The 15,732-nt window shown below is 35.4% G+C and overlaps 1 protein-coding gene and 1 long non-coding RNA gene across 2 annotated transcripts; both read left to right on the plus strand.

Annotated features, from left to right (window-relative positions):
* Window positions 1-3,213: 3,213 nt before the first annotated feature.
* Window positions 3,214-5,452, plus strand: LOC147273471 (uncharacterized). Its single transcript, XR_015119676.1, has 2 exons — window positions 3,214-4,081; window positions 5,266-5,452. It is a non-coding gene; the product is annotated as an uncharacterized LOC147273471 (long non-coding RNA).
* Window positions 5,453-12,359: 6,907 nt separating this feature from the next.
* On the plus strand, window positions 12,360-13,425 carry LOC147273472 (uncharacterized). Its single transcript, XM_086227482.1, has one exon. The coding sequence runs from the start codon at window positions 12,450-12,452 to the stop codon at window positions 13,149-13,151; it is 702 nt and encodes a 233-aa protein (XP_086083608.1). The 5' UTR covers window positions 12,360-12,449; the 3' UTR covers window positions 13,152-13,425.
* The last annotated feature ends 2,307 nt before the right edge of the window (window positions 13,426-15,732 follow it).

Genomic DNA, 15,732 nt, shown 5'->3' on the forward strand with positions numbered 1-15,732 from the left:
GTACGCTTTGCTTCTTTTCCTCTTGTGTGTGTGTGTGTGGCTTTGTTGTAGGTTATCCCCTATCACAATCGCTAGCTCATATGCTTTTTAACTTTAAAATTGAGTTGTCGAAACTTTCACAAAATCTGATTATGACAGTAAAATAAATCTCAATTGCACATGTAATTTTGTTTCCTTCTCATAAATGTTAGGGGCTATAGATAGTCATGGGTATATTTTATATTTCTTGACACTTAAAAAGAAAAAAGTTAAAATTAAAACAAAACAGGTTGTAACAATATAAACTAAATTATAAATTACTCACAACCAGCAATAAATCCAGGCTTTCAACATGGGGTGAATTGGAATAGGTTTGGATGAACTAAAATAGGCTGAAGTGGGCTAGAATAGGCTAGAGTGAACTAAGTTAAGGTGAACTTGGGTTAATCATTCATAGAAAAACTATACAAAAACAAAAACAAAAGGCTACGTCATGTAGTCCCTATGCATAGATTCATCTTGTCACAACACCAGAAAAATAAAAAATGAAATTAAAACAGACGAGGGTCTAACAACACCAACTAGATTATCAAGTGAAGATTGGTCACAACAATAGGAAGGCTTCTAAGAATATAGAGACCTAGTTCCAAGGAAAATGTTACAACTGGCAAGACAGTCAACTACACAGCTCTTCTTCCTATAGATATGCATCAATCACAGATTCACAAGACCCAAAAATTTCAACAGCTCCGTACAGAGTAACTTTGTTAATTATTAGATAGATTCCAAGATTGACCATTAAGTATTGAAATGCCTTTTAACCATAAAATTACTCTTGGCCTTGTTACCTTGAGCTGCTGTGGATTGCGACTGTTTTTCCAAACGTTCGACAAATCAATCACACCCTTTTTGTCCTCATGAATTCATATTGAAGACTTCGACTTCAATCAATGTTCATCGATAGAGAAACCTAGTGGATCTTTAATAGAGGACACTACCTGTAGACTTATTAATTATTGCTCTTTTTGTTAATAAGACGTTATGAAAGGCTTTTGTTAGGATTTTATATTATATAAAATTTAAAAGTTGTAAATATATATGTATAACCACACACTCATACCCAAAGTATTACGAATTTACTTCATTTTTTATTCATTATTTTGAATAACAAATACATGAATAAAATTAAAAGTCAAATATAAATAAGTAGATGATTTGGATCATTTTCAAAAACTTTTATATGATTTTAAAAATTAATAAGTAGAACTATGACAGAAAAAAAAAAAAAAAGGTGGGAGGTGTAAATGATCAAATAACACTTGCCCATGCATAACTTCCTCCACATTGAAAAAGAAAAAAAGAGCTTCCTACACATTATTATTTTTTTAATTTTAAAAGGTTTCTCGTGATGAAATAAATTCATCCTCCAGAGGCTTTCGTTTTTCTTTGAATTCAGTATAATTCATTACCAATCAATCTTTACCAACAATGCTTGAAAAGAAAAAAAATCTTTAAAAGCCAAGCCCAGACTCTTTTGAAAAAACGGGCTCAACATAAACAATTCTGGACCTACATTCCAGTCAGGCCCAGTTTGTTGGGTCTTTAAGAGCAATATTAATTAGGAACCTTTGGAAATAATTCGAAAAATTCAAAATTTAAAAATTTAGAGTAAGAGTTTAATTGTACAACCTAGTGCCAGTTATCAACACATGAAACAAAAAAAAAAAACAACTAATTAATTACAAATTACCAACTAATTATTGATCAAATAGTATTTCTCCGTGGGCTCCCGTTCTGATGGGCAAGTATGGGGATACCACCCCTCGCCCCAATTAGTTCTTTAAATATACATAAGTATAGTATACATATATGTTTTTATACTAAATTTTTTATTTTTAGCTTTAATTTTGTTTTTTATTTTGTTTAGTGTTTGATTAGTTATAGTTTTACATTGTTATATTAGAATATAATGTGTTTTTGTAAATTTGTGTGTACTATATAATGTATTTGTACGTGATGATTTTTATTATTTTATTATGAAAAGAAGTAAAAAAAACCTTGATGGGTTCCCATTTACTCGACATGACACGGGATGAGAATGACAAACTTGGCCCACTCCACTCCATTTTCATGTCTACGTATTTCTCGATCTCTATATTGTTAGAGGTCTAAAGTCCGAATTCCCCTCCTCCAAATTAAAAAAAAAAAAAAATTTATAAATAAAATATTAGAGCACATTTAGAAAGTTCTAAGTATTTTGTTTAGGCCAGAAGGAAATTCAAGTTAATCAGTCTTATGTATGCACAATAGGGATGGCAAAAATCCCCGCGGGGCTGAATCCCCGCGGGGACCCGATCCGATTAAAACCCTAATGGGGGGAATAAATGGGGCCGGGTTCGGGTTCGGGGATTTAGGCGGGGCCCCGAGTCGGGGGCGGGGCGGGGATGGTTTTAGGTCCCCCGACCCCGAACCCGCCCCGTTTACACTAAATATATATATAACCAAAATTTAAACGTGATAAGTGCTATGCTGGGAATCGAACTTGGCACCTCAAACTCCTTCCTTCAGCTCCTTACCATCAGACCACCAACTTCTTATGAGTACACTATCCCAATTTATATATTTATACACACTTTAGATAATAAAACCCTAAACCCTAAACCCTAAACCCTAAACCCTAAACCCTAAACCCTATACCCTAAACCCTATACCCTATACCCTAACCTCAAACCCTAACCCCAAACCCTATACCCTATACCCTAACCCCAAACCCTATACCCTATACCCTAACCCCAAACCCTAAACCCTATACCCTAAACCCTATACCCTATACCCTAACCCCAAACCCTAAACCCTAAACCCAATTTATATATTTATACACAATTTAGATAATAAAACCCTAAACCCTATATATACCCTAAGTCCCTAACCCTATACCCTATACCCTATACCCTAAACCCTATACCCTATACCCTAACCCCAAACCCTAAACCCTAAACCCAATTTATATATTTATACACAATTTAGATAATAAAACCCTAAACCCTATATATACCCTAACCCTATACCCTATACCCTATACCCTAAACCCTATACCCTATACCCTAACCCCAAACCCTAAACCCTAAACCCTAAACCCTATACCCTATACCCTATACCCTAAACCCTATACCCTAACCCTAAACCCTATACCCTATATCCTATACCCTAAACCCTAAACCCTATACCCTATACCCTAACCCCAAACCCTAAACCCTAAACCCAATTTATATATTTATACACAATTTAGATAATAAAACCCTAAACCCTATATATACCCTAACCCTATACCCTAAACTTATTATTCCAATTTATATATTTATACACAATTTAGATAATAAAATTAATAACCCTATACCCTATACCCTATACCCTAAACTTATTCTTCCAATTTATATATTTATACACAATTTAGATAATAAAATTAATAACCCTATACCCTAAACTTATTCTTCCAATTTATATATTTATACACAATTTAGATAATAAAATTAATAACCTAAACCTTAAGCTTTATATAAATGAAAAAACATATATATGTTAAGTAAATTAACAAATATATATGTCTAGGGTATATACCATATATTAATGTATGTTTGTTAAATTATATATTTATATATATGTTTTAAAACCCCAAATTCAAAACCCCAAAGCCAAACCTGAAACCCCAATACACCAAACAGTTGCACTGGTCCAAACCCTAAAGTCTAATCTCGATCTCTCAGACTCAGTCTCTATTCTCTAACTATCTCAGATTCTCAGTCACTCGACTCACTCGGTCTCTCTCTCGCCCTCTCGCCAGTCGCCTCTCTGTCTCGCCCTCTCGCCACCATCTCTGAGACTCTGACTCTCGCGCAGTCACTCGGTCTCTCTCGATCTCTCAGTCACTCGGTCTCTCTCGCGCAGTCGTGCCGCCCTTTCGCCACCATCTCGCCCCTCTGTCTCGCACTCTCGAGTCTCGCCAGTCGCCTCTCTGTCTCGCCCTCTCGCCACCATCTCTGTCTCGCCCTCTCACCAGTCACCACCATCTCTGTCTCGCTTACTCCCCTCTGTCTGGACTCTGGTATGTATTTGGTTTTTGTTTGTTGATGCTTTCTGAATTGGTCAAGAACGAGTGTTGCTTTTAATTCCCTTCGATTTAACAGATTTTAGAATTGAAAGGTTGCCGTGCGCAACCATCTGTACTGCAGCTTTTGATGGGGTTGAGATTTAGTTGGTTATTTTAGTTTGATGGCTTTTACTTGTTCTGGGTTGTTCTTGTTTTTATTATTATTATTTTTTATTATGTTGCTGCTTACTTTTCTTGCTTCTTTCTGTGTTGGCTTGCCAAATACCTGAGAGAAGGACAAGTTGAAAGAGTTTCCAGTGTTACAATTTATGTGGATTTTGTTTCCTGGTATCAAATTCATTTTATGGCTCAGTTGGGTTTGAGCAAGAACATAATTACTAATGAAAGCTATAAATTTCTTTCTGATTTTCATAGACCTTTTCACAGTAATTTAACCAGGCATTTTGGTTTTCCTGCTACAATTATATATATATATATTTTTTTTCCAAAATTGTTAAACTTTTGTTTTTGTTTGTTGATGCTTTCTGAATTGGTCAAGAATGAGTGTTGCTTTTAATTCCCTTCGATTTAACAGATTTTAGAATTGAAAGGTTGCCGTGCGCAACCATCTGTACTGCAGCTTTTGATGGGGTTGAGATTTAGTTGGTTATTTTAGTTTGATGGCTTTTAATCTGTACTGCAGCTTTTGTTGTGAATTATGCTTGTGGAGGCTTATTCCCAATTAAATTTCTGTCCTTGGCTAATTAGTATTTTGGTTGGTGCCTGTTTTTTATCCTAAAGAGAGATGAAAGATTTGTTAACTCTTCCCTCTCTAAATTTGTACCAATATATCTGATATATGAATGTGTGTGTGTGTGTGCGTGTAAGAATGTGTTTATTATCTATACTGGCAGTCCAAATATCTATACTTGCTTTTAACTTGTATAGGCAGCAACTTATATAAAAGTGTATCATTTCTTGCTTTTTATTTTTTATAGATGGACTCTACAGAAATGACCAGCGGCTCCGGCCATGGTGCTGAAAATGAGGAAAATAGGATCCTATCACAATAGGATAAAGCAAGCAAATTAATTATTCTTGTACAACTGAAAAGCAGATTAAGAACCCTATATATCTATGTGATTACAACTGAGCCAGCAAGTGATTACAAATTTACAATCATATCTCTCTTGGTGCAGGTTTGCAACACATTTTATGATCTTGGAGAATCAAGCATACTCCAACCATATATGAGTGATGTACTGATGCCATAAAGGAGATATCTAAACCATGTTTGAAGCTTGATGCCATAGATGTGTTTTCTTATCAATTGATGGATGTATCATGTATTTAGTTTTATCCATTTATGGACTATTAGAACATTAATTTGTGAGTTTGATGCATTGAAACATTAATAACAGGTCTGCAACTCTGCAAGTTTGATATGTATTATGTTAAGCAAGTTTGAATTGAATCTATTGATAATTTGATACTAGCAGGTTTGTATTAATATATTCATCAGGTTTGTATTAATAATTACTGATTTACTGCTAGCAGGTTTGTATCATACTGCTTAACTATGTAAATATGAGGAAAATGTAAATATGGGTTTGAATTGAATCTGTAAATATTATATTACTGCTAGCAGGTTTGAATTGAATCTGTAAATATTATATTACTGCTAGCAGGTTTGAATTGAATCAGGGGAGAAAAAAAAGTGGACATTGAGGCGGGGATTCGGGGCGGGTTCGGGGAAGCCATTCCCCGGCGGGGTCGGGGACGGGGAATCCCCGTTTACATAATCGGGGATTTGGGGCGGGTTCGGGGATTCAAATAGTTTCGGGGGCGGGGGATGGGGGAGGCACCCCCGGCCCCGACCCGCCCCGTTGCCATCCCTAATGCACAATAGGTTGCATGGCACTTACAAGCCTAGGGCTTTAATCATGTGGCCCATATAGTAAAACTCAGTTTGCATTATGCTGCGAATCTGCGTTGGTCTAGATTGAGGATGGGCTAGACTGGCTCATGTTTGATCCAAGCCCAAAAAAAATAAAACAATCAATTTAATTGGTACATAAATAAATTCAAATTTCATTTAAATTAATAAATTATTTTAGGATTTTTTTTTAAAGTCCATTTGAAAAATAACCCTAATTACCCAGCCCACTCGGTAGACTAAACTCCTAGCCCGGCCCAGTTTTTAAAACGCACAAAATATGTAGAAGAAAAACCATTAAAATGAACAAAATTTACGGCCATGCCACTACTTAACCATTAAACATCTTTAAACCTTGTCACACAATTTTTTTTTTTTAATTGGTAATTATCACACAATTTTTGTGTTTTATTTGAAAATTGTCACACAGTTACCGTTTGTAGACTTGGTGACTGTGTAAAATTGAGTCAAAATATTTTTAAAGGACATGATAGTAATTTAACACTAGAAATAGTACTATTTGACACCCAAATTGGGCTGGGCCAATTCACTATAATGTAATTAGCAAATAGGTTCATGTGACTACTATGGAAACCCAAATTCTATTTTAACTATTATGAAATTTTTGAATATTTTATTGATTTATTTTTAATTTTCTATTTTTTTAAGCATTCTTATATTTGGAATATTTAAATACAACTCATCAAAAAGGGTTATTTTCATAAATTTTGCTCTCCTTTGTTGTCTAGGGTTAGAAGATTCTCTTGTCATGCAAGCATGAAACCAACAACAATTCAACTTCAAAAGAATACAATTGTTTTTTATTATTTTTTAATTAGAAATGAGATTTGAACTCAAGAATCCTTCTAACAATGAGAATAGAAATACCTCCAGACCAATAACTAGTTGGTATACAAATGTTCTTTTAATTAAAGTCGGTCTTTCTATCTTTAAGGAAAATAATTTTTCAAGGAAAGGTATTTGATACAATTTCAAGCCAAAATTTGAAATATTATCGGCAGCATTTTTCACTATTTTGTTTTTACAAAATTATTTTTAAATTACGCTACTAATTAAACACGTTCTCATATTTTAAAAATGTAAAATTCATTTTTTTTTGTCTTCATTTTGCAAAACTGTTTTTAAAAAACTGTATTGTTAAAAACTGTAAAATTCAACTTTGAGCTTGATTTACCTACGAAAAAGGTATCTCTACTAAATGTGGTTTACAATATATATATAATAAATTATGTTTTTGATCACATTATATATATTTTTTTTTGGCCAAGATGATCACATTATATTTTAAATATTAAATAAATATAGCAAAAATTAGACCCTATCAAACATTCAAACATGCATTAATTCTTGGTTGGCTATGCTTATTTTTCTATTTGTTGGTGGCTGTAAAAGAAAGGAATTTCCAGTTGTAATGACTAGCTAGTTAGCTAAGTTAAGTTTATGTTACAGCTGGAAGAGGATGACTAGCTTGCCCTATGTAGCAAGCACTTTGACTAATGCTGTTTTCTTTAATAATACAGTTGAGGAAAAGGGCCAATTAATATTCGTTTGTTATTTTGACTATCCCCTTGGATTTTGATAATTCTGTTTGATATTTTCTCTTTTGGTGTTAATTATTTGACATTTTGTAGAAGCAGCCAATTAGTTTGACCTTCATTAATTATTTTCTTTTAAAAATAATATCATGCTCGTCCAGTGTATATACTAAAGTCTGTAGTACAATTTTCTCCTGTTCTGCTGGTTTGATTGGAGAGATCTTCTGCTGTTCAAGCCTTCTGATTCTTATGTATTGTCTTAGTTTTGTGTTAGTTTTGGTTGCTTTTGTGGCTCCTTGTTCTTCTTTTGGTTCGATGAGTTTCAACTTTCAAATATGAATTTGAATTCATTCTCACTTCAAATTCATTGGCAAATCTTCAACCCCTAACAGGGTAACACAACATGTTTGGTGCTCTGAGGTATGGCTTATTGTCATAGTTTGCCACTCTACTACTACATAATCTAGAATATATGGGGATATGCAATCGTATCCTAAGAGTATAATTTAAGTATATTTGAGAATTTTAAAATAATGAAGAGGGCAATTTTCACATAGCATACCAATGATTACTATAATATATTTATATGATGGTGATTTTCCTCACTTTTCAATGTGAATGCTTGGGTCCTAAAAGAAAGTGGGTGTTTGGTTTGGCGTTCTAGACATGATAGTGAAGAGTGACGATTTGCTTATAAAGTTGTAACGCGGTTTGACAAAAGAGATAGGGGAGTGGGGAGAGGGGAGTTCATGCTTGACTTGCCTCTTAACAATAAATGAATAATGAATTAGAAGCTTCATATTTGAACTGACTTGCCTCTTGACAACAAATGTTTTGGCAATTTGGCACCACTAGTCTTATAGGTCATTACTTTCTGCTCTCTACTGTCTACTGTCTACTGCCCTCTGACCTCTGATTAGGGGCATCTAAAGCTTGAGTTTATAAACATTTTCAGTGTCTTATTAAGATCAGTTGGGGTTTACTAGTTATAAGATTTCAAATTAATTATAATCGGATAAAATTCAATATGATTTAATCTGATTAGATAGAAATACAAATATATCTTCAAATGTGTTAGTACAAAAACTTTAGAATATTTAATCAAATTTTCTTTATTACAAACTACTGTTACAGTATGCTCTTGTCAATACCTTTTTTTTCTTCTATTTTTTGTCAACATAGCAAGCTATAACCATCTACATTCATTAGAAAAGCCCAAAGGCTAAAACAGGCTAAAACAGGCTAAAACTTGGAAAAAAGAGTGAAGCCCAACAATTTAGGATTTGAAGGAAATGGGCCAACAATACAGAGCCGAATCCTCAAATGCAAATTGACAACACTGATAGAAGAAAGTCAATTCGGGTCTTCTCACTTCGAATTTCACCTTCTTAGAATGTCCAAAGTCATTGGAGTGGAGTCCCAGACTCCCAGCTGGTGTATTTACCAAAGCCGCCCCAGTCAGAAATGTGTAAAGAAAGCCACACAATCCCTCACCATGTTACGTAGGTCAAAATTGATCAATTACTATCAGCCTTTCTTATATGTGGAGAATAATATCTTTCAAACAATTAATCTCTAATTATTCACTCTGCAGAAAACACGATTGCAAATAAATAATGTGAAATTGTGAATGGATAATGAAAAAGTTCTACTATACATGTTGTCACATGGATTAAATTCTAGCTTTTCAAATTTGCGAATCTGTGCGGCACTAGGATACCCATAGCCTAGTCATCCCTCAACAATGAGGCTTGTACAAGTGAGTATAGGCGATCACTTAACAAGCACATACACACAAAATTAACGTACGGGGCAACTTTTCCAACCTTTATTTCTCACTCACAAACAAAAGAAACGCTTACACTTTTGTTGTTAGATCACCACACTCTCACTTCTTGTGAACTTGGTGTCTCAATAAATGAATCCAACATCTATTTATAATGGGAAAAAATTTATAAATATGACACATATTTTGATGGTTGTTTTATTTCAGGACATTAATTTTGCTTTGTGTTAATAAAGGACACATACGTTCATTTTGTGTCAATTAAAGACCATGTTTTTTTTTTTTTTTAAGTTTTTATCTCAATTTTGGCATGACGTTGGACCCATCAAAACTCCACCAAATCTAGAAAAAATATATTGGGTTTAAAGATATGCATCTTCTCTTTACAACCATATAAAAATCACCCAAATCGGATCTCTATAATTCCAAATAATCGACCCCAAAATAGGGTACCCGAAACTATCTGATTTTCTAAATTTTTTCTCAGAGGTTCAATTGGATAGTTTTGGATACTCTACTTTTAGGCCAATTATCTGAAGTTGTAGATGTTCGATTTGAGTGATTTTTATATAGTTGTAAAGAGGAAATGCATAGCTTTAAACCAAGTATAAGTTTGTTAAATTTGGTGGAGTTTTGACGGGTCCAATGTTGGGCCAAAGTTGAGATAAAATATGGTCTTTAATTGTCACAAAATAAAAGTATATATTCTTTATTAACACGAATCAAAATTAATGTCTTAAAATGAAACAACCATTAAAGTATGTGTTATGTTTGTAAATTTTTCCCTTTATAATACAAGGGTCAGCCCCCTCATGCTAGGTCTTACTGCTCATGTCGTGCACCATCACTTAGCATGTTGAGCCTTGCTGCCCCTGCCATGCACCGCACTTCCTTGGCTAACCTCCACAACCAAGGTCCATTAAACCATCAAGTAAGCCACCTCGCCTTGCATTTCGTTATTCACCAATGCATGGATAAAGGCAAACACCATGCCATGCCATGGGTATACCACATGCTTAGGGGTCTAACAGAAGGCCTGTATGATACATAACTTTATGCTCACTCATGTATTGATTCAACATACTAAAAAAATGTTATGAACCCAACATTCATGTGCTTAATTATACGTCATCCAATGGCTACCAGTTCCAACAAAAGTTAGTAACAATACAAGCTATTATTTTAACATTTTAACTGTGGGAGCAAATTTCCACAAGCCTTGTTGAATTACTTGGTTGCCCTGCCATCTAGAGAAAATTTAAAATCAATGAAACACTAGTGTGGTGCCTACCAAAGGATCTTTGATGTCTAAATTAGTTAGAGTGAAATTATTGGGCTTGTTTGGCAATGCTTTTAGAAGGCTTAAAAGCGCTTTTTGCTTATGTTTGACAAAAAAATAAAATAAAAAGTACTTTTGGATTCTAAAAGCAATTAGAAGCGCTTCCGGTTGAAGCATGTGGTTCCTTAGGAAGCGCTTCCAAGTATATTAACAAGAAGCACTAGAATTTTTTTCAAAAAATTCTATGAATTTCTAACAAAAGCGCTTCTAGTGAAAGCGTTACTAAACAAAATCACTTCTTACAGAAGTACTCCCAAACAAAATCTACGTTGAATTCTCTCAAATAAGTGTCATATATGTACCTGCTAAATGCTCGGTGTGTAGCTATTGGTCGCTCAGCAATTGTAGCCACAGTTGCTAATCAATTTATTATTATTATTATTTTTTTATATTTGAATCTTAATATTTTTGGGTTGATTATGATTTTTCATAAAAGTATTTTAAAGAAATTTATTTGTTTAATATTTAAATTTGGGATTTTTTTTTATTGAGGATAAATAGTTACAATTGCCAATCAATCAACACTTTTTTTTTTTCCCGAGCAGTCGACATTGTTTTTTACCCTAGAACATAATATTGCAAGCGGATGTCCTCTTAGATAACAAAATTAGTAGTTTGCCACTTATAATTTACGCACCTAACAATGCTAATTTTTTTTTAATAAAGTTCAATTTATCTCTAAATATAACTTAGGAACTTGCACCTTCCTTGCATGTAAGTCACGTTTATTAACATAGAATGAAAGAGAAAATGAATCGGTAGAGAATAAATTAGAGTGGTGATGAGTCATTCCTAATAAGTTGTTTACTAACCATCTGGAATCAAATTGAAAATAGAACTGATTCTCACTCATGTGTTTATTAATAATTATGATATGAAGTCCAATCTAATTTAATTATTAAAATACTTACTTGTAAGGTTTATTTTCTTATGGGTATTCAGAAATTATTAAAAAAAATTTGAGAACAATTTTGATATGAAGCAGTGACTCTTAATGAAATGAGAGTGCGATTGCTCTAAATTCAGGGGATGTGATTACCAAATTTGGAGTGTGCCCCACTTAGTAAAATAGGAATAACCATCATTCATTTCACTCTCCTTACATGTTAGTAAGTGTAGCCTTTTAAGTCTTGAGGATCAATATTCATAAGCTGAAGTAGAAATGATGGCATAATTTTGACCCAGTTGTTTTACAAAGTCAATTAGCAATTCCTTGGTCAGAAATTCCTCCTTTCTTTTTTCTTGGTCAGAAATTGTAAGTAACAATACTTTATGAATAAGAACTCCTCAACTCAAAAGGTCAATCAACACCTAAAATGCTTACTTTACAAATGACCAATCAATTTATCTTTTTTCCTGTGGACCCAGCACGTAGTTGTCTACGACCATTCCATTTTGCACTCAACTCTCCCATATTGCACGTGTGAACCGCCCCATGCCATATTGCACGTGTGAATGGGGGCAGTCTCAGCAAGAGACACCCACTGAAGACCTCTACTGAATCTAAAAATCCCCAAAACGCGGCGTTGAGTCCACCAGGGTTTACTAATCGACGCTCAATGAAACCCCGAATTACAGTAACCAGGGTTAAAAATGATCCTAACCAGGGTTAAGTTGTCCCCCCAATCAAACCCCACCTTTTATAAACCTGAGCCACAGAGAGAGACACGGGCAGAAGTAGAAGCAAGCAAGCAAACACGCAAAAGCAAAAACAGAGCAAAGAGAGAAAAACTGAACAGACGCAACTCACTGCTCACCGGAACGCAATGGCGGCGGTGTACGTCGACGAAGAGGAGGTGTGGAAATGTCTAAAACACCCTTCCAAGAAGCGCAAGAGCGGAATCTGCCCAATCTGCCTCCGCGAGCGCCTCGCCGCTCTCTGCCCCGACTGCGCTAACGTGCGCCCCTGCGCCTGCTGCGCCACGTCGTCGTCTTCCTCTTCGTCCTCGTCGTCCCGCTTCCCCGCCGGCGACGGCGTCCGCGTCGCCAAACTGCTCGAGAGCGAGCCGTCGTTCCGGCGGTCGCGATCGGTGGCCACCGCGATCCCGTTCCTGCGCTCGCGCTCGAAGTTCGTCGGCGGTGGCGGCTTCGGTGACTACGCCTCCGGCAACAGGAGCGAGCCGCAGAGTGGAAGGACCAAAACGCCGTCGTTCTGGTCGTCGATGTTTCGGTCCTCGCAGCGGAGCAAGAAAAGCGAGCCGAGTGCAGAGCAGGAGACATCTACGGTGGAGACGAAGAAAGTTCTGGAAGTAGAAGAAGAAGAGAACGAGGAGGCAGCAATGAGGAGGACGATGATGATGAGGTCGAGGTCGGTGGCGGTACCGATGATGTCATCGAATTCCGGCTCCGGAGGCGGAAAACCGCCGGCGAAGGGTAGGGGCTGGCATTTTCCGAGTCCGATGAAGGCCTTCCGGCATTCAAAGATTTCGAAGATTGATTCAGAGCGATCGCCTGTGTACAGAGGTTAATTTAATTATTATATATTTTTGTAGAAAAAAACAATAATTAATTAACAGATAAAAAAACTAATAATTTTAGTTTTTATCTTTTTATCTTTTTCCTTTTTTTTTTCTTTGATTTTTGGAGTTTGAAAGAATGATATGGAATTTTGGTCTGAAATGGCAATAGTTTGAATGGGAACCGAGGATCATGTATTGCAAAATTGGCAATTAATCAGTGATTGCGTTGATCTGTTTAATTCTTGATTAATTTTTGAGATATATTTATGGTTTGGTTTTATGATTCTTAGCATTAATTATTAATTGTGGGAGTCATTTAATTTACCATTTCTGGCGTTTCGTTTGGTTGTGATAAATTGAGTGAGAAAATGGGGAAGTGGGAAGCGGGTTTGGCGCATGATTAAATGGAGGGTGGTGTGCTGGGTTGGATTTTGTTGACAACTTCTAGTCTTCCAGTCTTTAACAGAAATGGAATAGTCAAATTTGGGGTAATTAGGTCCACATGGCACGTGGATCTTCAACAATAAATATCCATGTGTGTTGGTATATATTTGTAAAGGAATTTCTTTGTATCATCTCTCACTAGGAATTTTGTGTATAATCTTTTAAAACAAGTGAGAGTCTCTTAAATAGGTTTCACATTGGGGTCTTTAAAGAGGTGGTAATGAAAGAGGTTAGGAAAGATGACACAAATAATTTTAGGCACATTTTAATACCATATGTATACTATTCTAATGAACGGAACCAATTTATGCAAGTGTATTTGAGTTCCATTCTGGGTTTATTTGGTTTGCGGATTAGAAACTTGAGAATGAAAAAATAATTTCGTCTCCATATTTAGTAAGTGCAATCTTGGGAAAATAATTCAAATTTCGTAGGAAAGTGATACCACATAAGGAGGAAAGTGATTAGGGGTGGGCATTAAAATCGAGAATACCGAAACTATCTCATTCCACGTTGTTTCGTCCAGATTTTTTTTTATTTATTTCACCTCGATAGTGAATTGTACCGATCTTAAATGGGAAGAGAACGGTTCTGCCAGTTGAAAATTGCCTCGTACCGAACCGTACCGGTTTAATTATAATTTTTTATTTTTTTTATTTTGTATGTGTACTAAAACAAAAACCTACCTAAGTCACTAATTAGATCTACACTTAGACACTCAGACTCAGTCGATCACCACTCTCTCATCTCTGTGACTCTCTGTCTCTCACCACTCTCCCGTCATCGCCTCTCCCTCTCAACCCAACGACGCCGATGCCTCTTCTTCTCTGTCTTTGTCTCAGACTCTCTTCGGCGCGATGCCCTCTCTCTGTCTCCATTGCATCTTTGTCGCCGTCATTGCCTTATCTCGATCTCATCTACATTTCGAATCAAACTCAAGCACCAAGGAAGGAGGTCGAGGATCTGGGCATTCTCATAATCCACAATTTGGGGCAAAAACCAGTTAGAAATGGTGGTTGTTGTTGTTCTCTGGTGGTGGTGCTCATGGTTGCGTTGGTACCGAAGCTGGTATCGAACCATCTCGAACCATATTGTTTGGGTATGACACGGTGCCATTTTTGAAAATGGTCATCCCGTCTCGACCAAAAACTCCGATCTTGGGAACGGGATGAGGTAAATACCGATCCATCCTATACTGTGCCAACCCCTAAAAGTGATGCCCAAAAGGAGAAATTGAAACCTTACAGCTAACTTGGGTTTCATTTTCCTTTCTTATGGGAAACTAGTAATTACAATTTTCAAGACCAAATTGCCTTTATCGCCAATTAAAAATAAAGTCAATTTTACAATTCTCAATGACAAATAAACACAGCTAAAAGGTTGCAATGACAACTATGTCCACTTTTTGACAAATAACCCCATGTTATAACTTTCATTGTGTTTTTTGTACTGAGCGCTCACATTTTTTTTTTTTTGAAACTGGACAAATTAGTAACAGTCATTTTTACATTATAAAACAAGTAGATTTGACTTCATAAGCTTAAATTTTGTGTTTTATATTGATTTCATTAATTTTTGACATGTTTATGTAAGAAAAGACATAAGGTATATCTATAAATATTATTTTTATGCAGTTCAAATAGTTATTTTTGCACAGTGGCAATTGTAGAGCACTTGATGAACAGTGCCGATAGCTCAGTACTGTTCATTGAGCGCTCGGTGAGTTTCGTGTCGCGTGCATTTCATTAAAGTGGACCGGTCTTTGAGTGCACTGTAACGCGTGGGCTGAATTATCATCCTTATTTTTCAACTTGACTTAAAAAAAATAAACCCTTTAAAATAATAATTATGTTACATATCCTTATCTATTATATATATAAAAATAAACTAAGAATGAGAATGAAAATAAAAATATATTTTTTAATTATTTTTCCAGCATTACCAAATATGTAAATGAGAATCTTTCATTCTCTTCTTTTAAAATTACATAGGAATTAAATTGTCAAAAATTTAGTTCGGGGAAATTAATTTCCCAAAATTTCATTTGGTTGACTAAACGCAGCCTAAAAGTAGAGTGCATCTAGCGCTACTCATAGTTTTTTTATTATTCTTCTAAAATTAAAACGTGTACCGACTACTAACAGCA

The sequence above is a fragment of the Dryas octopetala genome, chromosome 9 (genome assembly GCF_963921425.1).
Source record: "Dryas octopetala chromosome 9, drDryOcto1.1, whole genome shotgun sequence".
Taxonomy (NCBI): Eukaryota; Viridiplantae; Streptophyta; class Magnoliopsida; order Rosales; family Rosaceae; genus Dryas; species Dryas octopetala.